The sequence below is a fragment of the Apus apus genome, chromosome 1 (genome assembly GCF_020740795.1).
Source record: "Apus apus isolate bApuApu2 chromosome 1, bApuApu2.pri.cur, whole genome shotgun sequence".
Lineage (NCBI taxonomy): Eukaryota > Metazoa > Chordata > Aves > Apodiformes > Apodidae > Apus > Apus apus.
In genome coordinates this window covers 9,111,628-9,132,477 of record NC_067282.1, presented here as the reverse complement: position 1 = coordinate 9,132,477, position 20,850 = coordinate 9,111,628, and the positions used below count along the sequence as shown (strand labels likewise).

Below are 20,850 nucleotides of genomic sequence, written 5' to 3'. Positions count from 1 at the left end.
GTCCAACAGTAGTTTCTTGGCCAGGCCCCTTTGTTTTCCCCCGAACCGCAGCACACTTGCAAGCACGGCCGCTCCCCCCGCTCCCTCCTGCCTTTTGTATCACATTTCAGCACGGGGGAGGGGGAGGCTGGCTCAGGGGGGAACTCCACGGACGGGTTTTCCCTGCGAGGAAATGATCTTTTCAAGGTGGTGTTGGTGGCGGGGGGATGCGAGAAACCAGCCACCTCGCTCCGGGGCAGAGGCGGTGGCGACCCAGAGTCCCTTCGGGGGTGTCCCCAGCCGAACCCGTCGGGCCCCGGGGGAGCCCCGCGGGCCGCTCCGCACACGAAGAGGGGCGGGCGGCAGACAAAGGGGCAGCGCCCGGTGGGCGCAGCGGGCCCGGGGGGGGGGCCGAAGCCCGGCGCGGAGGGGCCGGAGCGCAACGCCCCGGCGGCCGGAAGACAGGGCGGGGGGTGAGGGGTGGGGAGAGGGGAGGACCGGCTCAGCCCAGCTGAAAAGGAGGGCTCGGCCGCCAGTCGCGCCCCCGCCTCCCCGGGTCCTGTCCCGCAGGCGTCCCGCGCTATGGCTCTGTCCTGGAGGAGCTGGCTGGCCAATGAGGGGAGCAAACACCTCTTTCTGGTAGGGGGCTGCCCCCCGTGGGGGTGGGGTGTCCCTCGGCTCGGGAGGAGGGCGCGGGGCTGCGGGGAGGCGGCGGGCGCGGGTCCGGCCGGCCCGGTGGGGCACTTGGCAGCCCCGCGGGTCGGGCCGGTTTGCGCGCTCGCCCCTGGCCCGGTGCGGGAGGTCCCAGGCGTGAGGTGCCGGGGGGCAGGACGCCCTTAGGGATGTGGGTGCAGGGGTGGTTGGGATGTGCTCCGTGCCGGTGTGCGGCTGGCGGAGGTGCAGGCGTGTGCCATGGCCCGGGGACAATGCGTCCTGCTGGCGCTCGGCAGACGTGCGTGTGTTTGCTCTTTGTTACATCCTCTTTGGGAAAGTTTGAGGAGAAGATGCGTCTTCTTGGAGCTCAAGTTCGGCCTGCCTTTGTCTCTTTGTTGCTAGTTTTTATTCTTTGAGTCTTTTAGCTGTAATATGTAGCTAAAGACACGAAGCAGCGTTTTCTGTGCAGGGGGTTTCACCGCCTCTCAGTAATCTTGAGCCACCAAGATAAAGTTTCATGAAGCTCAGTGGAAATGAAAATTTCTCACACAGAGGCTATTCCTTTTTATAAAGTATTTTGTGCCAAATGCTTGAAGTTTGTTTTTCCATTTCATTTACGTATCTGCATGAACACTACAGGCATGTTAGTTTTATGAATGAAATTAACACTGCAAAGTTTTGCACATGTAGCTTTCACTTACCATCTCTTGTTTCTGTTTCATTTTAGTTCTTCTGGCTCTCCCTCAATGTGTGGCTCTTCTGGAAAACCTTCCTGCTGTATTATCAAGGACTGCAGTATTATTATTTGCATCAGATGTTAGGGGTGAGTGACACAGACATTACTTATTTTTCCCTGGAAATTGGGATGCTGGGTGATGGTAGAGGGGCAGAATGCATTTCCTAATCAAGGATGATACAGACTGCCTGTTAGCTCTACAAAGTGGGAAAAGATCAAGTAGGAAGCCACTGGGGTACTGCTGGCGGTTGTTTAGGAGTAGTAAGTGAACAGTGTTGAGAAGAAAAAGAGCCAGTCAAGTGTGGGACAGCTCTCCTTCCCCCTCCTCTCTTCCCTCCCAGTGTTCCCAGCTGCAGACAGGCTCACATGAACACAAACATGCTCAACAGATGACTGGAGCTCAACTTTTTGTCATCACAACGTTAACCAAGCTTACAGGCTCGTGCTGGCAAATTCTTTCTAATCCAGTTATTGTGATACATATTTGCCGAAAGAATTCTTTTGATAGGCTTAGTACTTTGTGGTCTTTGTCATCCTCATAGTTGCTCTATTCTGTGTAAATCATTGTAATTTATAGAATTTTAGTTTTATTTTTCTAATAACAAATTATTGGAATCTGGAAGGTTTAATAAAGGTCTGGCTCTTTTTATTTAGAAGAACCTAAAATATAGCTGGAGGAGTGAGATACTGGTTTGTCTTGTGAATTTATCCACAGCTATACCATTGCAGTTGTTTGAAAGGACTTCTATCCAAAGCAAATAGATTCAGGGTAAACAACTTGCTGGAAAATGATGCAGGGTTGCTCAGAATTTGAGAATCCAGGAAAAAGTGCATGATTAAGATGATGCTTTGTAATGCTATGTGACACTCAGGAATGGATTTCAATGCTAAATTGCATGGGTTTAAAACCCAGGTGCTGTACATCTTAAGCTCCTGTAGAGTCACTGGGTTTTCCCTTTGATAGATCCAGGATATTTTTTCATATGTTTGATATAATTGCCATAGCTAGCCAGTTCCATGAGCTTTTGTGAGTTTGCTTGAAAATAAGTTGACAATATATACTTTTCCTTCATATGGTTGACTCAGATGTGTTCAAGAAATGAATCTAGGAAAGGTAGTGCAAAAAAAAGAGAATGAAAGTATTGAAATCCTTCAAGGTGATTACTTTCTTGACAGAAAAAGCACAAAAATGCGTTTAATTTTACCATAATCTCTAATGGCTTTGCAGCTCTGGGCATCCATTTGAAAGCTCTATTTGCTCCTGGCAGAGCAGGTGGGTTGTTTATAAAGCAAATGTTCTTGGGTTAACATGTTGGGTCCGATTGTCAGCTGGTATCAATCAGCAAAGTTCCTATCAATTCAGAAGACTCATCCTCCTTGTACCAGCTCATCACAGAATCACAGAATCTTAGGGGTTGGAAAGGACTTCAAAAGATCATCCAGTCCAACCCCCCTGCCAGAGCAGGATCACCCAGAGCACATCACACAGGAACGCGTCCAGGCGGGGTTTGAGTGTTTCCATCATCTAGTCTTTTGCTTTTCTTATACTTCAAAATGAAAAACACAGACAACGTAATAAAATGTGTGTTCAGAACCTGTGACATAATGCAAGCAACAGACTCCTTGCTTTGGTCAGGAGATGGGGACCAGGAGGCCATGTGTTTCAATTTACCTAACTGTGTCTGTAACTGTGGGAGTAGCTTGCAGTGTCTCTGTCTGCCATTTCTTGATGTCTGAAAATGTTGAGTTTTAGGTGAAAATGCTTCATTTATAATTCAACAGCTGATTTTTTTTCTTAACAGAATAATTTTTCTTTTTTACAGATTTTTCACAAAACTTGGTTCCCTTTTCCATTCAGTTAACAAAAAAATATCAAAAATGAATATAATTTTTTTAATAAAAAATGTTCTCTTGTTTTTCAGTAAGGTCTGCTAAGTTTTTTCTCTCTTTTTTATGCTGCAGTAGTCTAAAATCTCCCTAAGAGCTTCTGTACCTGCAGCACTGGAAGATTTCTTGCAGGTGATTTTAATGTTTACCAAGTAGCAGGATGGAGAACATGAACAGTTGCTGTTGGAAATCAGATTGTGACATGAAATTAAATCTTGGACTGAATATCCTGAATGTATTTAACTCTGCTACATTTTCATGGTGTGTCTTTTCTTTCTGAAGCGAAAAAGGAGAAAGAATTAAGTTTTTCTTTCAGTGGTCACTGAAGTGGTTCACTTCCCTTCAGTCCTTTGCTGAAGAAGGAGGCTCAGTTATATTATTTTCCATTTGCATGCTTTGCAACCCTGAAGAAGATAGTACAGGGTTTTAAATTATTTAAATACCTCACTCAGTCTTTCAATGACAGTCTTTCTGATCCTTAATTTTGTACATGTAAAAAGGCACTAAGAGAACTGTGGTGGCCTGGAAGTGCAAAGGGAATAAACATGTCAAAAGCATTGATGTACTTGGAGGAGGTTAATCAGCACACTGTGTGATACAAAATTTAATGGGTGAATTTATGTTGTGTCAAATGTTACTGCTTTGTTTGGTTTGAGTCCTGTTGATGAGGCCATGAACTCTTCACTCTGGAATCTCTATCCCTGGGCATTTTCAAAAACAAATTGGGCAAAACCCTGAGCAAACTTAGTCTGAGTTTGGTGTTGAACTTGATTAGAGCAGGAGGTTGGAATAGACATTCAGAGGTCCCTTCGAATCAGAATAATTTTGTGAATATATTATTCTTGCCATGTAAGTTCAACTAGAACCTAGTGGATTTAAACCTCTTTCCAGTACTTTTGTCTTCATGAACTATCTCTTTTGATACTTAAATTGCTTGTAACACTGCAGACTGTAGTCTTTATTACATGAATGCATTCATTGCCACTGGCTAAGGAACATGATTCAGCCTGGAGAAGAGAAAGGGGACCTTATAGTGGCCTTCCAGTGCCTGAAGGGGCTACAGGAAAGCTGGGGAGGGACTTTCTACAAGGGCACGTAGTGAGTAGACAAGAGGTAATGCATCAAAACTGGAAGAGGGGACATTTAGGTTAGACATTAGGAAGAAATTATTTTGTGTGGGGGTGGTGAGACGCTGGAACAGATGGCCCAGGGAAGTTGTGGAAGCTCCATTCCTGGAAGTGCTCAAGGGCAGGTTGGATGGGGTCTTGAGCAACCTGATCTAGTGGGAGGTGTCCCTGCCCATGCAGTGGGGTTGAAACTAGATGATCTTTAAGGTCCCTTCCAACCCACCCCATGTATGATTCTATGATGATATGATAAAGAATCTCAATTTTTCATAATTAAATACATGTTAACTTGTGACCTTATATTGCTTGAAGAAGAGAAGCCTGGGAAACAAGCAACAAACCTGAATTTCTCACAAAAAAGAGTGCCAGAGAGGAGAGGAATATTCTCATCTTCATGTTCATGATAGATACTACAAGATGTAGTAGGCATAAAAAGAAGATTCATAAAGTACTTGTGACTCCAAAATCTTAATTATTTTGGAGGTTTTGTGTCTCTCAAACAGTGAAAATTGTCCACATGATTGATTTATTTTCAAACTTCAAGCTTTCTCCCTTCAGCTTAGCTCAGCTGTATTTTTTTTCCAACAAGTTCATTTTTGTGTAACCAACAAATTCAGTCATAAATTCAGTACTGGCCTTATTAGAGAACTTACTAGAGAACACCATTAAATTAAATACCTGTTTCTTGTTGCTTGAGTTCCCCATGAACAGAAAGAGCATTGGGCTCCTTTTGTCATGGCATAAAAGGTCTCTCCCTATTCTCTCTCTAGTGCCTCCTTAAATAACTCTTGATGTAGTCAAATGGGTGTTAATGCAAGAGATAAGCTTCTGGGTTTTACAACAAGGTGGAGAAAATGCATTCTCAGAAGAGTCTCTTTGGGAAAAGACTGAATAGCTGGAAAAGGGACTGAAAAGTGAAAGTGCTGCTATTCTGCTTGGAATATGTTGCAGATATTCCAGTAACTTAAATGTCTCTCCTTGTTAGTTCATCACAATGATAAAGATTTTACTAATTGAGGCCAAATTTGGCTTTAATTGATCCATATGTAACTGCACTGCAGCCTGCTTTGCCCACAAATCAAGCACCGAAGGGAGCTGTGTATCTTTTATTTTCCTTAATGCAAGATATTTTGGCTATTTGAGATTTGCTCTTTAGGGTGTTCCATGCAGCAAAAATGTCTAATAAGATGTTTATGTTGCTATGGAAGCTATACGGTTATATAAATATGTATCTGCAGGATTCTCTCATGAATATGGAGAATGTTAATACACAGGACCTTATCTTGATAGTCACCTCAAATTTGCAAATTAAGCTCTTCTTGCATTCTCTTTGCCTCACTCTAGATTTTTCATTTGCCAAAACATTTTTTCCTTCTTCCCTTTGTCCTTCCTGAACAACCCACAGCTCAGCATCATTGCTGAGATTATTTTCAGTTATGAGCCAATGAGGAACTTGTGTTTTGCATCATATAGTCCCTTCCTTCCCTTCCTTCCCTTCCTTCCCTTCCTTCCCTTCCTTCCCTTCCTTCCCTTCCTTCCCTTCCTTCCCTTCCTTCCCTTCCTTCCCTTCCTTCCCTTCCTTCCCTTCCTTCCCTTCCTTCCCTTCCTTCCCTTCCTTCCCTTCCTTCCCTTCCTTCCCTTCCTTCCCTTCCTTCCCTTCCTTCCCTTCCTTCCCTTCCTTCTCTTCCTTCCCTTCCGTTCCTTCCTTCCCTTCCCTCCCCTGACAGGTTTGGGTTGGAAGGGACCTTAAAGATCATCTAGTTCCAACCGCTCTGCATAGGTAGGGACACCTCCCACTAGAGGTTGCTCAAAGTCTCATTCAGTCTTTCCTTGAACACTTTCAGAGATAGGACATCCACAATTTCTTTGGGCAACCTGTTCCAGTGTCTTACCACCCTCACATGAAAAAATATCTTCCTAATGTCTAACCTAAATCTCCCTCTTCCAGTTTAAAACCATTACCCCTTATCCTATCACTGCATGTCCTTGTTAAAAGTCCCTCTCCAACTTTCTTGTAGGCCCCCTTCAGGTAATAGTAATAAAGATGATAATTTAGTCTGGAATATTGTAAATGAGTATATTCGGGGGATTACCAGAGAAGTTGGAAGCCAACACTGAATTTCAAAGTAAGATAGTTGCTTTCCTCAGATTGCATGACCAAGTTAAGCAGGAGGAGGAGTACATCTAGCACAAAGAGACTGTATAAAAGGAACATGACCTAAATATGTGGATAGAAAGAATCATAGAATCATAGAGTGATCAAGTTTGGAAGGGACCTTAAAGACCATCAGGTTCCAGCCTCCCTGTTATGAGCAGGGACACCTCCCACTGGACCAGGCTGCACAAAACTTCATCCAACCTGGCCTTAAACACCTCCAGGGATGAGGCCTCCACAACCTCCCTGGGCAACCTATTCCAGTGCCTTGCTCCCTTTCATACCCTCTTTCATAAAACCATTGTCCTTTGGCCTATCACTACCCTCTCTGGTGAAAAGTTTCTCCTGGTTTTCCTGTAGTCTCCCTTTAGGTATTGGAAGGCCTTTATAAGGTCTTCCTGAAGCCTTCTCTTCTCCAGGCTGAATAGCCCCAAATGCCTGATTGGTGAGTTACAAGTGAAAGGTGAAAACATGGATTCTCAGTAGTTCAGGGAAGATGCTCCATACGTCATGAAAGCTAAAAATATTGTTGCTATTGTCCAGTCCTGATTTTTCTCCCTTTCTACAGTGTCATATCAAAGTTCTCATTCACATATGCAAGCAGATGACTGAAGCTGAATTAGCATAGAGAATGGGTTTTTGTGTTTTGGTTTGTTGGTGCTTTTTTGTACTTAATATAGTTCTTCAAATGTAATTAAAATATATTGAGTCTTAACGTCATTTTTGAAAGGATTGCAGTACAGGAGGTTGAGTTTTACAGAGTCCTGCCCTGAAATCTTCCATCTTCAGGAAAAAATCAAGTCAAATCTTATTAGAAGTTTTCACATGTTCTGGTAGTTTTCTGCTACCCTTGCTTTTTCATTACTTCCAGCTTTCTTTCAGCTGCTTTGGGTTATTTTTTGCTAGATCTCCAGCCAGATTTAGCAGGCCTAGGGGAATAATTGCTATCTATACTATTCAGATCTTTCCTTCATCTTAGATTATCTGTGTTCTATTACTCAATACAAGGAGTACTCTATGAAGAAAAGGAAGTCAGGTCAAAAGGAGGCACATTGTGTAGCACAATTTGTCCCACCTAAAAATAAAAATTATCTGATTTGGGGAGCAGTGTGAAAAGGTCATCACGCACTGGAACAGGCTACCCAGGGAGGTGGTTGAGTCACCATCCCTGGATGTATTTAAAAGCCATGTAGCTGTGGTGCTTAGGGACATGATTTAGTGGTGGAATTGGCACTGATAGGTTAGCAGTTGGTCTAGATGATCTAAAGGTCTTATCCAACCAAAATGATTCAATGATCCTATGATTCTAAGTTGCCCTAAACCCCAGAAGACTGAAAAGTTTTAAAGAAAGGCTTCCAGTGAAAGAGTCAAGTGTCACGTCTTCTGCAGCATGACCAGTTTAGGATTGTTGCTTGCAGATAGTGAAGGCCTGAGAATCAGAGACCAATCACATTTAAGTATTGAAGGATTTGTGGTATTCTTCCATATTTATTTTTTTTTCCCCTCCAAAATGAGGTTAAACGGTGAGATAGCACAGTTTGAAGTCTCCCTGTATTCACAGAATCATAGAATCACTAAGGTTGGAAGGTACCTTAAAGGTCATCAAGTTCCAACCCCCCTGCCATGAGCAGGGAACCCTATCACTAGACAAGGTTGCACAAAACCTTGTCTAACATGGCCCTAAAAACCTCCAGGGATGGGGCATCAACAACCTCCCTGGGCAACCCACCCCAGTTCCTCACCTCCCTTATAGTGAAGAATTTCTTCCTAATATCTAACCTACATCTCCCCTCTCTCAGTTTAAAACCATTACCCCTTGTCCTGTCACTGTCTTCTCTAATGAGAAGCCCCTCCCCAGCTTTCCTGTAGGTCTCTTTCAAGTACTGGAAGGTGCTCTAAGGTCTTCCTGGAGCCTTCTCTTCTCCAGGCTGAACAGCCCCAACTCTCTCAGCCTGTCTTCATAGCAAAGGTGCTCCAGGCCTTTGATCACTTTGGTGGCCCTTCTCTGGACCCTCTCCAACAGGTCTATATCGTTCTTGTGCTGAGGGCCCCAGAACTGTACACAGTATTCCAGGTGGGGTCTCACCAGAGCAGAGTAGAGGGGCAGAATCCCCTCCCTGGCCCTGCTGGCCACACTTCTTTTGATGCAGCCCAGGATGCAGTTGCTCTCTGGGCTCCAGCACACACTGGCAGCTTATGTTGAGCTTCTCATCAACTACCACTCCCAAGTCCTTCTCCTCTCCAACTATTGGACTGCTCTCCAACTATTGTCCCCGCAGCCTGTATTTGTGCCTGGGGTTGTGCTGACCCAGATGCAGGACCCTGCACTTGGTGTTGATGAACTTCCTGAGGTTGGCACTGACCTACCTCTCCAGCCTGTCAGGGTCCCTCTGGATGGCATCCCTTTCTTCTTGCATGCCAACCACAGCACACAGCTTGGTATCATCATCAAACTTGCTGAGGATACATTCAATCTCACTGTCCATATCTCCAACAAAGATGCTAAACACCACTGGTCCCAGTACTGACCCCTGAGGGACACCACTTGTCACCTGCCTCCATTTGGACATTGAGCCATTGACCACAATTCTGCTTCCTAATACCTTTCACAACCATATATTGAATATTAGATTTCTGCACACAGCAGTTGCAGGTAACATTAATTTCTTTGTTCAGAACTGAAAAACTTTGGGGCATTCTGTGACACACAGTAAATTACTTTAGCCCTCAGCCTAATACTGAAATAATTTGCCTACCTGCAGAGAAGTCCTTTCCCCTGCAGAACACAGAACATCCAACAAGAATTGACTTTTTACTTCCCTGTCTTACTTTGCACATTGTATGAGTGTAGTCAGGAGTCCCCTCTGATTTCTGTGGGACTGTGCATCAGGCAGGGATAGCTGGGGGACTTTTATTTCCACTATGTGTCTAAAGCCTTTTCATGCTGTTAGGAAGAAGTGATCACTTATTACTTGAAAATGTCTAGCCAAATTTTTAGGATTTGAAGTTGTACTGGGTCCAATTCCCTGCTATGTCTACCAAAGGTTTCCTCAGTGAATTTGACTAATTTATTTTCATATACCTCTTTGCCCCTCCATGAAATAGGGTAACAGCACATGTGGTATTGGGTAGGCAGAGCACAGAAGGACACTGTCAAATGCTTGGATTTGTTTTCAGCAAAGGTGGATGAAAGAGTGTCCAGCAGAGATTGGAGGGGGAGTATTTTCTCTCTTTTTGATCCTACAGCAATTTTACACACTACTCATATTAAGTAACACTTTATTTTTGTTTATGACAATGATAATCTTAGGAAGAAAAGAGGATTATGTTTCTCTTGTTGCTCAGCTACTTCATAAGTGTATGTACTCCCTTCTGGAACCAGCAAGTTGCCTTGGAGCAAAACCCTACTATTGTTTAAAAATCCAACAATGCACTATGTTGATTTGTTACTATGCCACCCAGGCAATGCAAAGGAAGTCAAGAAAGAGACCACTTGGAAACCATTTGGAAATAATTAGTTTCATGGGGATATTTTTAGCCTTTGGATATATGTTAAGGGCAAACTTAGCACTCTGTTATTCTTCAGGGTCTTGAATGAATAGTGATTCTAAGCACTGCTAAATGTATTACTTTACATTTGTTTTCAAACTGATCAGGGGCTTGTTGCAGCAAACATCCAACTTTATTTCTTCAGCATAAAACCTTCAATCAGCCATTAGAATTCATGTAAAGGCATTCTTACATAGTAATTGCATTATGAATGAATATTTACTATTTATTAAATAGTGTAATAGAAAAACACAAAGGGAGGTTAGTAGGGTAGCTTTTTCTGCTCATCATAGCTGATTCATATTTTTTGTATGAGTTAAATAGTTTGGCAATGTACTTATTTCTTGGATTATTTATTTTTTTTTAAATTTAATACTATACAGTATAGAATTAACTGTTCTAGATTATTCCAAACTAGATTGTTTTGTTGAAATTTGCAAGAATAATTGTGTTTAGTAAAGGAAGTCTTGGATAGCTGGTATCATGCCTGGTTGTGTTTAAACTGAAAGAGAATATAAATTAAAAAAAAAAAAAAAAAAAAAAAAAGTATCTTCTAGATCATAGAATTTATTACAATTTTCAAATAGCTTTGCTTATGAATTGTACTGCAACTTTTTTCATATTTTGAGTATTAGTCAAGAGCTACAAAAATGCTTCAGTGCATTAGGGCTTTGCATAACATTAGTTCTAGATAACTGTTTTGTTTTTCAAATCATGCTCATTTAATCACTGAAATATGATAGCACATCAGCAAGCTCTAATAAAAACGCTTATGTGTGTTTAATGACCATATTTTTGAAGTTATTGCTTTTATGAGGTGTATAGCTTATTTTCAGCTTCCCTTTAGAGGAATAATGATTAATTAAATATATGCAAATTGCATGTTATAGAGACATTTTACTTGTCATTAAGCCAAATCATTTCAAGGGTATTGCTATTTTATCTGATAGTCCAAAAATATTTACAGTGTTCTAAATTGACTTTATGCTGCTGTGGGCAAGGACAGAGAAATGTTTATTGTGGTTGTTCACATTTTAATTATTTTTAATCATACTCAGAAGTGGCAAGTGACAGCAGCATTTAGTAAAGTCTCAGTTCAGTTGCTGAGGTTGTGATCACTGGAGCTGGTGCTCAGTTGTAGCCATTGCACTTGGACTCTGGATCAGTTAGGAGAGTCCAGAAGGGAGAGCAGAACATGGTCTAGAGTCTGTAGAATGTGACTTGTGAGGGAAAAGTAACAAGAATAATCTCTCATTGTGCAGATGAACAGAGTGTGAAGCAACAGATGAAACAGGAACAAGGAAAATTTGATGTAAGGAAAGAAATAGTAGATGAAGTCCGGAGAGTGGGAAAGAACTAGGTGAAGTGAAGAATTTTAGTCTTATTTTCTATAATTCAGTAGGTTAGAGATGCTTATGCTGTAAGTGTCCCTCTCTGTAACTTTCATGAGATCTGCTCCTGTGACATTTGCAGAGAAAAAGGTAGAACACATTTTGCTGCTACTTCTCACGAGCAACTTTTCACAGAAGGTGCACTTATGATGCTTGAGGGAAAGGAGGCCATGCAGAAGCCTTAGCAGGCTTGAGAGGTGGGCCAGTATAAACTTCAACAAGGCCAAGTGCAACGTCCTGCATATGGATGGATAGTCAGGGCAATCCCAAGCACAAATACAGGCTGAGCAGAGAATGTTTTGAGAGCAACCCTTAGGAGAAAGACTTGGTGGTCTTCATTGATGAGAAGCAAAACATGAGCAAATAATGTGTGCTTGCAGCCAACTGTGTCCTGGGCTGCAGGAAAACAAGTGTGGCCAGCAGGTCAAGGGAGGTTTTTCAACCCCTCTACTCTGCTCTTGTCAGAGCTCTCCTGTGGTGTGTCCAGTTCTGGGGTCTCCAACACAAGAAGGACATGGAGCTCCTGGAGAAAGTCGAGAGAAGGGCCAAGAAGATGATCAAAGGGCTGGAGAACTTCTGCTATGAAGACAGGCTGAGAGAGTTTGATTTATTTTGGCTGGAGCAGAGAAGGCTCTGGGATAGATCTTATAGTAGCCTTCCAGTACCTGAAGGGGTGACAGGAAAGCTGGGGAGGTACTTTTTACAAGGACACATATAGTGGGTAGGACAAGGGGTAATGGTTTTAAATTGGAAGAAGGTAGATTTAGATTAAATATCCACTATGAGAGTAGTAAGACACTGGTATGTGTTGCCCAGGGAAGCTGTGGATGCCCCCTCCCTGGAAGTGTTCAAGGGCTTGGAGCAACCTGGTCTAGTGGGAGGTGTCCCTGCCCATGCAGAGGGGGTGGAACTAGATGGTTTTTAAGGTCCCTTCCAACCCAAACCGTTCTGTGGTTCTGTGACTGCTTGGTTCTGTGGAAGCTAATAATGTTCGGTGAAGAAGTCCCTAGCAGTCAGGTCTAACTAAATAATGTAAAGTAACCAAAAGAGAAATAGAATTTAAGAGGAGAGCTTGATGCTTCTGATAGATCAAACATCCTTATCTTTGGTTTGCCTGCTGGCTTTGTCCCCAGAAGTACTGCAGAGAAGGTAGGGGACCTGGGTGTTACTGACTGTGAGAACAGGAAGTTTTGATGTTTCGTAGTACTGAGAAGCTCCTGTCATGCCATCATACTTGTAATCTTGGTAGACATGCTAAAATCCAGTTATTTTATTCACTTTGTTTTTAGTAGTTTATATATTCATCCATTTCTTTGACATATAGATAAATCTGTAGAAAGCAACTCATAACAATTACATTTTGAAAGGCTTTTATAATAATTTTGTAAAAAAATACATTCCCAAATCAATAAAACCTTTTTGTTTCTCTCCAGTTTTGTTTCTTCTTCTTGATAAAAAATATATATGAGTAGAACAAATGCTTCACTATTTTTTTTTTTTTTTTGACTCTGAAATAACAAATGTTCCTTTTTGCAACATAAAGTTTAATTTTGAAAAAGTAATAATTCTTTGGTAATTTTTATTAGAAAATTTGTACCTGTTCAAATCATTCCCATACCTGTGTTCACATACCAGGATTTGAGTTATCCTGTTTTATTATAATAGCCTTTTATTCATTTTTTCAGGACTTGAAAAACTTGGGCTTTAGAGAACATTGTAAGAAATATCCTTCCAGAAATCCATTGACAGTCTAAAAGTATCTTTTATATAAGCTAGTAAAATGGTAATTCAACCTAATACCTAGGAGAACAATGGCATTTTGCTAACTTTTTAAAAAATCATAAATGAACGAAAGAATATAATAAGATTAAAAATACACGGTTATGACATGAATGTGTGCTTTGTTCATTTATTTGACAAGTATTTTTGTTCTAATTATGTAAGTTCCAAATATACCAATGAAAGCAGTATTGAGGTTTCATTCCAGTTCCCAGCTATTGGGTAGTTAAAATGGAGAAAACTTACTTCTTTAGGTCCAAATCTGGCACTGCAGAGTGTGAATGGATGAGAGTTCTGTGACAATTCTGTAACAGTCCTTTAAACAATGTTATTTTGGTTTAAGTGAATCAGTTCTATCTTTTTCTCACTTGTTTACTACAAAGTCACTACACTTTACTTAAGCAGTTCTCTAGTGTGACACTGCCCGGATTTAATAACCCAGGAAGGTTAGAATTGGACCCCCTTGCTTTCTAAGCTCCTGCTGCAATAGAGGAGCCCAGGTGCGGCTGGATCCAGTCCTGTACGTGTCACAACTCAGACTGGGCAGCCCAGGGAGATTAGGACTGAACCCCCTTGCTTTCTAGACTTCTTTCAGAGAGGAGCCAGGTGTGGCTGGGCTCAAAATCCTTCTCTCAGACCTGGTCTTTTCCCAGAGAGAGTAAATGTATGACGGTCTGAGTAAAAGCTCAACCATCCAATGCCCCTTGATCAGATTAAGGTGCAGCAACACACAAGGTCTGTTTATAACAAATAACACATTTATTACACTAGTAGGAGTTAATACTGAGCAACCTAAACAAAACCACCCACATATATATATTAAGTAAGGAAAAGGGGATGAGAAGGAAAAAAGGGGGGGTGGGGGGTGGGGCGCGGGGAGAAAGAGAGAGATAAAGAGATAAAGGGGACAGGAAAATCACTGGTCTTGGATCCAGTGACGTTGGTCCAGCCAGCGGGGGAGGGTTGGTGTCCATGGTCAGTGTTGATGAAACTCCCCAAAGCCCACCATTGCAGCCCCCTATTTTATAGGCCTAGAATCTTGATTTCACAATGAGTACGTGTGATTGAGCCAAACATATGTGAGCAGCTGGAGTGGACCTGCCCCATCCGCCCCTTATCATTGTCATTATCTCAATCGCTGTCTCATCTCTGCAGGCCCGAGGCCTATGCAGGCCTATTGGGATGCATATGAGCAGGGGCTACAATGGGGTTTCGATACCATTTCCCAAAAGTAGGTCTGGAGGGCTGGTCCCTCACATAGTGTCCTTGTAGTGTTTATCCCTCTTTCCCATTTGATACATCTGTTAAAGCTTTCAGGTAGTTTCTTAGGTGATGCTTATTGTTGTCTCAGGTTTTATTCCATATCACTTTGAGCACCACTGAGAATACTGGTTCTTTTAGTAGAAAGTTGTCATTATTGCTGACAAAATTATTTTTGGATTATTTTTTAATGCAAAGCTGTGAGGTGTTTCCCTTGGAGAAGAGGATAGCATGCTGTATGTACAGTGGTGTTTCCAGTACATGTAAAACCTCATGAAACTCTACTACTCTGAGTCATGAGAGCACGGGAACCGTTCGGATTCACAGTGATGAAAAGGAGGTGGAATACTAACACCTGAACCATTACAGCACCTTTTCTACTTGTAATCTAACTCTTGCTATATTTGTTCAGCTAGGATTGTGCGTTAGCAGAGCTTCAGCATCTGTCCTCAATCTCAATTGCTGCCTGGTCCTTCTACCAATGTGCCGTGTTCTCTTGGCCTTCCTCCGGGGCTCTCAGAAGGTAAGTACTGTCCTCAGGATGCAGCAGCAGCTGAGAAGGAGCCCTGGTCTCTCTATAGTCTAAAACTAATAGGAAAAAAAAAATAAATAAAAAAAATCCCTGTTTATATCCCTTTTTATTATGCTGCGTGTGCTTGCATGGTGCAAGTACCAGACATTCTCAGCCTAGATTCATGAGTCTTTGAAGACAATGCCTAGGCTGGCATTGTCTGGTTTGCTTGGACTTGTGGTGAGGAAGGTTTATTCAATAGGTTTTTGAAGGATGGAGCATTGCTGTGGAATTGTAACCAGACAAAGTTGTCTTCTTTCCCAACTTTAATATAAAAGACATCAGTGTCGTCTTTACTGCTTCCTAGTAGAATTCAACTGAGCAGAAAGAACTTTGTCTCTGCATGACCAGAATGTTCTAGTGGAGATGATTGAACTTAAAATAAAAATACTCAACCTGATATATTTGTTATCATGGAAGAAACAGAAGTTCTGCCAATGCTAAGAGAGTTTGTTTTTGTACCAATATTCAATAGACAATAGTGTAGCTTGTTTATGATTCACCAGTTGCTTTGACAGAAGTAAAACTTTTGACAAACATCTGTGTTTCCTGGATAGTTGCAAATTGAACCTACGAGTTCTGTTCATCATCTGAGAGTGTCTGTAAGATTTGATGCCTATAGATGCATATATGTTTGCAAATATAAACAGATCTCTTTCCCTCTGATCCTGCTCACTAGTCAGTGACAGCACAACAGTTAGTGCAGGAATTCCTAAATTTTAAAGCAAGAATGGGCAATGCTTTATGTGCCCTTGACATCTATGCAATACAGATCCAAATAATTTCTTCATTAAGTCCTCATAACTGGCTCAATGACATAATCCTGTAGTTTTTTTGGTTAGGTACTGTGCTTGAAAGGATGTTAAATCTTTTAAGCTTTAGTTGCTACTGATTCACCTCTGTCACTGTTAGTATCGTTTTTCTTTGCTTTGTTTTAGAAGAGGTATTGCTTGAATTCTTTTCTTATTAGGTTGCCAGCAAGAAAACCAGAAGGCTGCTAGATAAAAGTAAAACTTTCCATGTGACGTGCGGTGTTACAATATGCATCTTTTCAGGTGAGATCTTATTGTGCTGAGCAACAGCTCGTTTGGGAAACACATTAAAGCGTATTTTGTGGTTTTTCTTCTGTAATACATTTGGGGGTAGTCTTGCTCTCTGCTTCCCTGTTCTAAATTGTGAATGCTTTCTCAGATGTGTGTGGGTTTTGGTTTATTTTTCACACAGAATCACAGAATCTTAGGGTTTGGAAGGGACTTTGAAAGATCATCTAGTCCAACCCCCCTGCCAGAGCAGGATCACCCAGAGCACATCACACAGGAACGTGTCCAGGCGGGGTTTGAATGTCTCCAGCGAAGGAGACTCCACAACCTCTCTGGGCAGCCTGTTCCAGGGCTCTGTCAGTCTCACAGGAAAGAAGTTTTTTCTGATGTTTACGTGGAACCTCCTATGTTCCAGTTTAAAACTTTCCTTCAAACACATGGGTGTACGTTCTACTACAGAACCTTTCCTTAAAATTTCAGTTCCAGAAAGAGCAGGTTTATGAGATCAGGTCAAAATCTGGCATTATAAGTGACTTTTGAAAGTGAAGAAGCAGAATGCTACAGGCTTGTCTGCAGAAAAGGGAGCAGTGGAGGCAATACACTCTTTGATGGACACCTTTGAATGCTGTCTCCCAGCTGAAGCATTGCAGTGTGGAAACAATTGCTGTAGTGTTAAAAAAAACCCTTAAAACACATCTTTCTGCCATGAATATCTATAACCTGATTTACTTTAGAAAAATGATTCCTTAGTCCCTGATACATCTCATGCAGGTGGTGTGATTACAGCTTGACATCTGGGTAGCCACTTTTCTTTACTTCAGGGGAACACCTACCTCTTGTTTATAGATCTCAGCTTTACTGTTTTTTTCAGTCTTACATGTTGCTGCTCATCTGGTGAACGCTCTTAACTTCTCTGAGAATTACAGTGAAGATTTTCTGGCACTAAATGCAGCAAACTATCGCGGTGAGGTAAGCCAGATGCCCTTTTATATTTTGCCTTTAAGTATATAATTTAAGTATGTGATTATTTACATATCCAAATCCATTGTGTGATCTGCCCTGTGATCTGTACAGTGCTGCTGATTTTGTCTATTGATAACTCACTGTCATGTGGGTTGGTGTGGATTTTATTTCTTTCTCTGGACAAAATGTGTATTTTTTAAGTACTGTGTTTAAGCCAGCCAGATTTAGACCTATTGCATTATGAGGAGAATGCTGTCATCAAGTCCTTTATTCTTGTGTCCGGTTCTGCTTATCTATGACATGCTTTAACTTTAGCTCTGAATTGGTCAGGCGGTTGGACTTGAAGATTTTTGTAGGTCCCTTTCAACTGAGATAGTCTATTCTTCCTCTTCTCTCTGTTCCTTGGGTGGGCCTGCTGCTGTTTTGATAAAATACATTCTCCTATTCCAATACTTAGCATATAGTGCCATGTGACACTGTGGATTTGAGGACAGGGAGATTTGAGAGTGAGTTTGCATTTCAAACTGCACTGGAAACTGTAGTATCTATGCTAAGAGTGTACTTAGTTATCTGCATGAACTGGGCTGAAAGCTGATTTCTCCTTAGAGCACACATTGCATGACTTCTGACTGTGGTGCAGATCTCTTAAAGACATACCACAGTCTCTAGTCCCTCCTCCAGGTGCTTGCCTGTGCATTTGGTGCTGAAAAGATGTTTGCAGATTTTAGGAGTAAGACCAGAGTTCAGGACTCTTTTTTTTCTCTGAGCTACAGTCAAGTTTTCTCTTGTTTCTATTAATTCTAGTCTCAAGTCTGCATTTCTTTTCTACCAGCTTCATTAGGAAACATTTAGAATGACCCTATCCCAGCTGCGTCCTTTCCTGGAAAAGAAGCGCTTGACTCAGCCCAGGCTCATAAGGACCAACAACCAAGGTCTTCCACTCCCTGGGTGAATGATCTAATCACCGAGCTATTCTATGGCAGACAGACATGCCAACACCAGCTATTGTGCTGAGGTTCTGGATTGAACTCAAGTGTCTGCATGTCTTGGGAGTGCTCTAACAGATTTAGCCTCATCAGGAGCATTAGCAGGCGCTTGCCTCAGGCACTAACCTGCCAGGGTGTGCATGGCAGCCTGTACTAAGCAGCCTTAAGAATTTTGTAATAGAAAATTGAGATAATAACAAGTTTTTAGGAACTTTTCTATTATAAGAACCTCATGGATTTTAGGTACCCTAGTAGCTCATGAACCTGTTTTTTTAACTGCAGTGAGCAGTCTGGATGCTCCTGTCATCTTCTGTACATGGGTGTGCATGTTTGGATGCAAACAAGGTCATGGAGAGGGTCACTTCATTTTTCCTGACCTGTATGAAAACTGCACATCTCCCCTCATGGCATTTAACTGCAAGATTAAACAAAAAAAAAGCTTTTTCTCAGTGGCAAAGACAAAAGCTCATAAAGCATAGGACTCAGGGAAAATGAGGCAGTTTCCTGCAAGGTTGTTAAATCCCCACTTCCATTCACATGTGGTGAAGGACACAACAACATCTGGCCTTGTATTGTCATCTCCTTTGTGTTCAGTGCTGCTTCACTGGAATCCACTGCAAATCTCTTGGTGATGTAACTGCAGTAAAATGCTCACCACAGGTCTTTCATTTAAATTCAAAATCTCCCTCTCTTCTGCTTCCCTCTGTCCTCCCAAAGGTATGAGGTAACTGCATAAAGTTATGCTCTCAAAAATAATTATCTGTAAAATTATCTGGATCCCAGTTTTTCATAACAGATCAGAATTGTCTTACTAGGCGAACGCAAAGGTTAAAGGCTTAATTTATGTGGAATTGCAGTAAATGTAAACTGCTACCAAATCTGTTCCTGCATCCAAGTGTAAGATTTATTATACCATTGAGGGCATGAGCTTTAAGAGCTACTTACTGTATTATTCATATGGATATAAAATCTTGTGTCTTGAGGGGTTTTTTTGCCTGTTTTTCAGGACCCGAGGAAACTGCTTTTTGCTACTGGTAAGTCTGTTGCAAAACTGAAGGACAAAGTTTGTTGCTTCTCATCATCAATCTCCAGGCAAAAGGTTTTGATCCCGTGTTTGTATGCTCCATTTGTTGTATCTGAGTGAGGCTGAGATGTGTTATTTGTGTTAATATAACCTGGATTTGCTTATCCAATAGTCAGGAAGAAGGAGTTGCATAAGCCCTGTGGTAGGATGAGCAGCATCTTCAAAGCTGTTATACAAATGAGTCAGTGGAAAATCATCAGTTTCAAACAGAGGTGCTGCATAATATTAAAACCAAATTCCTAAATGATCCAGTTACTAGAAAAAGAAACACAACAAAAAAGAGATCTTCTTGCTCCACCTGGTTTATTTAAGGGTTGGTTTGACTTCAGAGCCAACTAACCTGTCATGTGGGAATGAGGCTGAGGCTTCAGCACTCATAAAGAATAAAAAAGTGAAGACCTTTTTGGTGCAGGAATTCAGAAGGAAGCAATGTTTGGGTATGCAGGGGTGGGCACAAGGCTGAGCTGTAGTGCTTCACAAGCAGGTAAAGGTCCTTTTTGAGGTAATCTCTTTAATTTAAATCAAATAGAAGTATCCAAATTTGGCAGCATTTAGGGCAAGGCCCAAATAAATTAATCTGGACAGCATTAAAAGTGGTTCTGGACTGGTCAATCCCAATATATTTACTAGAATTGACAGCCTGTGGGAAGGGGCTTTCCAAAAACCCTAAACAAGGTTTAGATCCTTATAGAGGAGAGAAAGTAATAAAATGAAATGATAGAAGGGGGAGTACAAGTTAATGCAAACTGGAATCATGTTGGGTAACTGGTGTAGTTAGTGAATCAGTGATGGAGGCTTGAAACAGGGTAACTGATGGAGGAGGGTGTTAAAAATGGGGATTGAGAATCAGAACAAGTAGCTAAGGATTATGTATATTATCTTGGATGCAGGAGAAAGACTTGGGGTGAAGAACCAGTGTAGAGGCCCCATCAAGTACTCTCCTGGCTTCTAGGGACACCTTGAGACCTCTCTAGTTAAGCAGAGGACCTAAAAGGTAAAAATCCTTTTACCTTCTGACAGCCAGGAAGACACTGCATTTTCAAAAGTTTGAGCACATTGTTGCAAAAAGCAGTGATTCCAAGTCATCTTAAATTTAAATCACTCAGATCCCTGCTCATTGTAACAACTGGTAATTAACATTTATTTGTGCTGTGGGAGGGCCCGGATAGGGTCCAAGTTTTTGCTGCACTGGGAGCTGTGTAAAAATGCAAAGAAATTGTCTCTTTCCACATAGTTCAGAACTAGATTTATCATCTGAATTTTTAACACAGTGAAGAGAAGGAATACGGAGTTGGAAGGATTTATAGTGTGATGGCTTTTCAGATCAGTCCAGGAAAGAACCTCCTTGCACAAGGGTGTGAGGATAGCTGTGGGAGGAGCCTGTATTAAAGATCAGCTAGTAGAGGGAAAGAGAGAGGAGGACAGGGAGGAGGGAGAACACTTAAAAATGCATCAATAATTGGGGCAAGGTTGTGAGTGATTTCATGTTTGCAGTTTGATGGAGAATTGAAAAACTGGATGTAAAATGTGACCTGTGGCTTGAGCGACAGTGTAGGAAGCTGGATCAAGCCCTGTAGCACTGTCCTGCAATTGGACTGGAAGTGCTTATGTCAGGGGAGATGGATAGCTCACTATTTATCAGATTAGATTAAGAAGGAGGCAATGGAAGGACTGCATTTTTTTTTTATT

General features: G+C 41.7%; 1 protein-coding gene across 3 annotated transcripts in view; it reads left to right on the top strand.

Annotated features, from left to right (window-relative positions):
- Positions 1-536: 536 nt before the first annotated feature.
- The window catches only part of NOX4 (NADPH oxidase 4), a 117,861-nt gene continuing 97,547 nt past the window's right edge, over positions 537-20,850 (top strand). For 2 of the 3 annotated variants that reach the window (XR_007889618.1, XM_051620763.1), the window contains exons 1-6: positions 537-618; positions 1,361-1,456; positions 14,930-15,040; positions 16,059-16,143; positions 17,000-17,097; positions 19,084-19,111. Coding sequence is in view for 2 of the 3 variants with exons in the window: in XM_051620763.1 (XP_051476723.1) it covers positions 562-618; positions 1,361-1,456; positions 14,930-15,040; positions 16,059-16,143; positions 17,000-17,097; positions 19,084-19,111 (475 nt within the window). In the remaining variant the exon portion in view is untranslated. Of the gene's footprint in view, positions 619-1,360; positions 1,457-14,929; positions 15,041-16,058; positions 16,144-16,999; positions 17,098-19,083; positions 19,112-20,850 lie in introns of those variants that run through there. The other variant, XM_051620778.1, reaches the window with a different exon arrangement.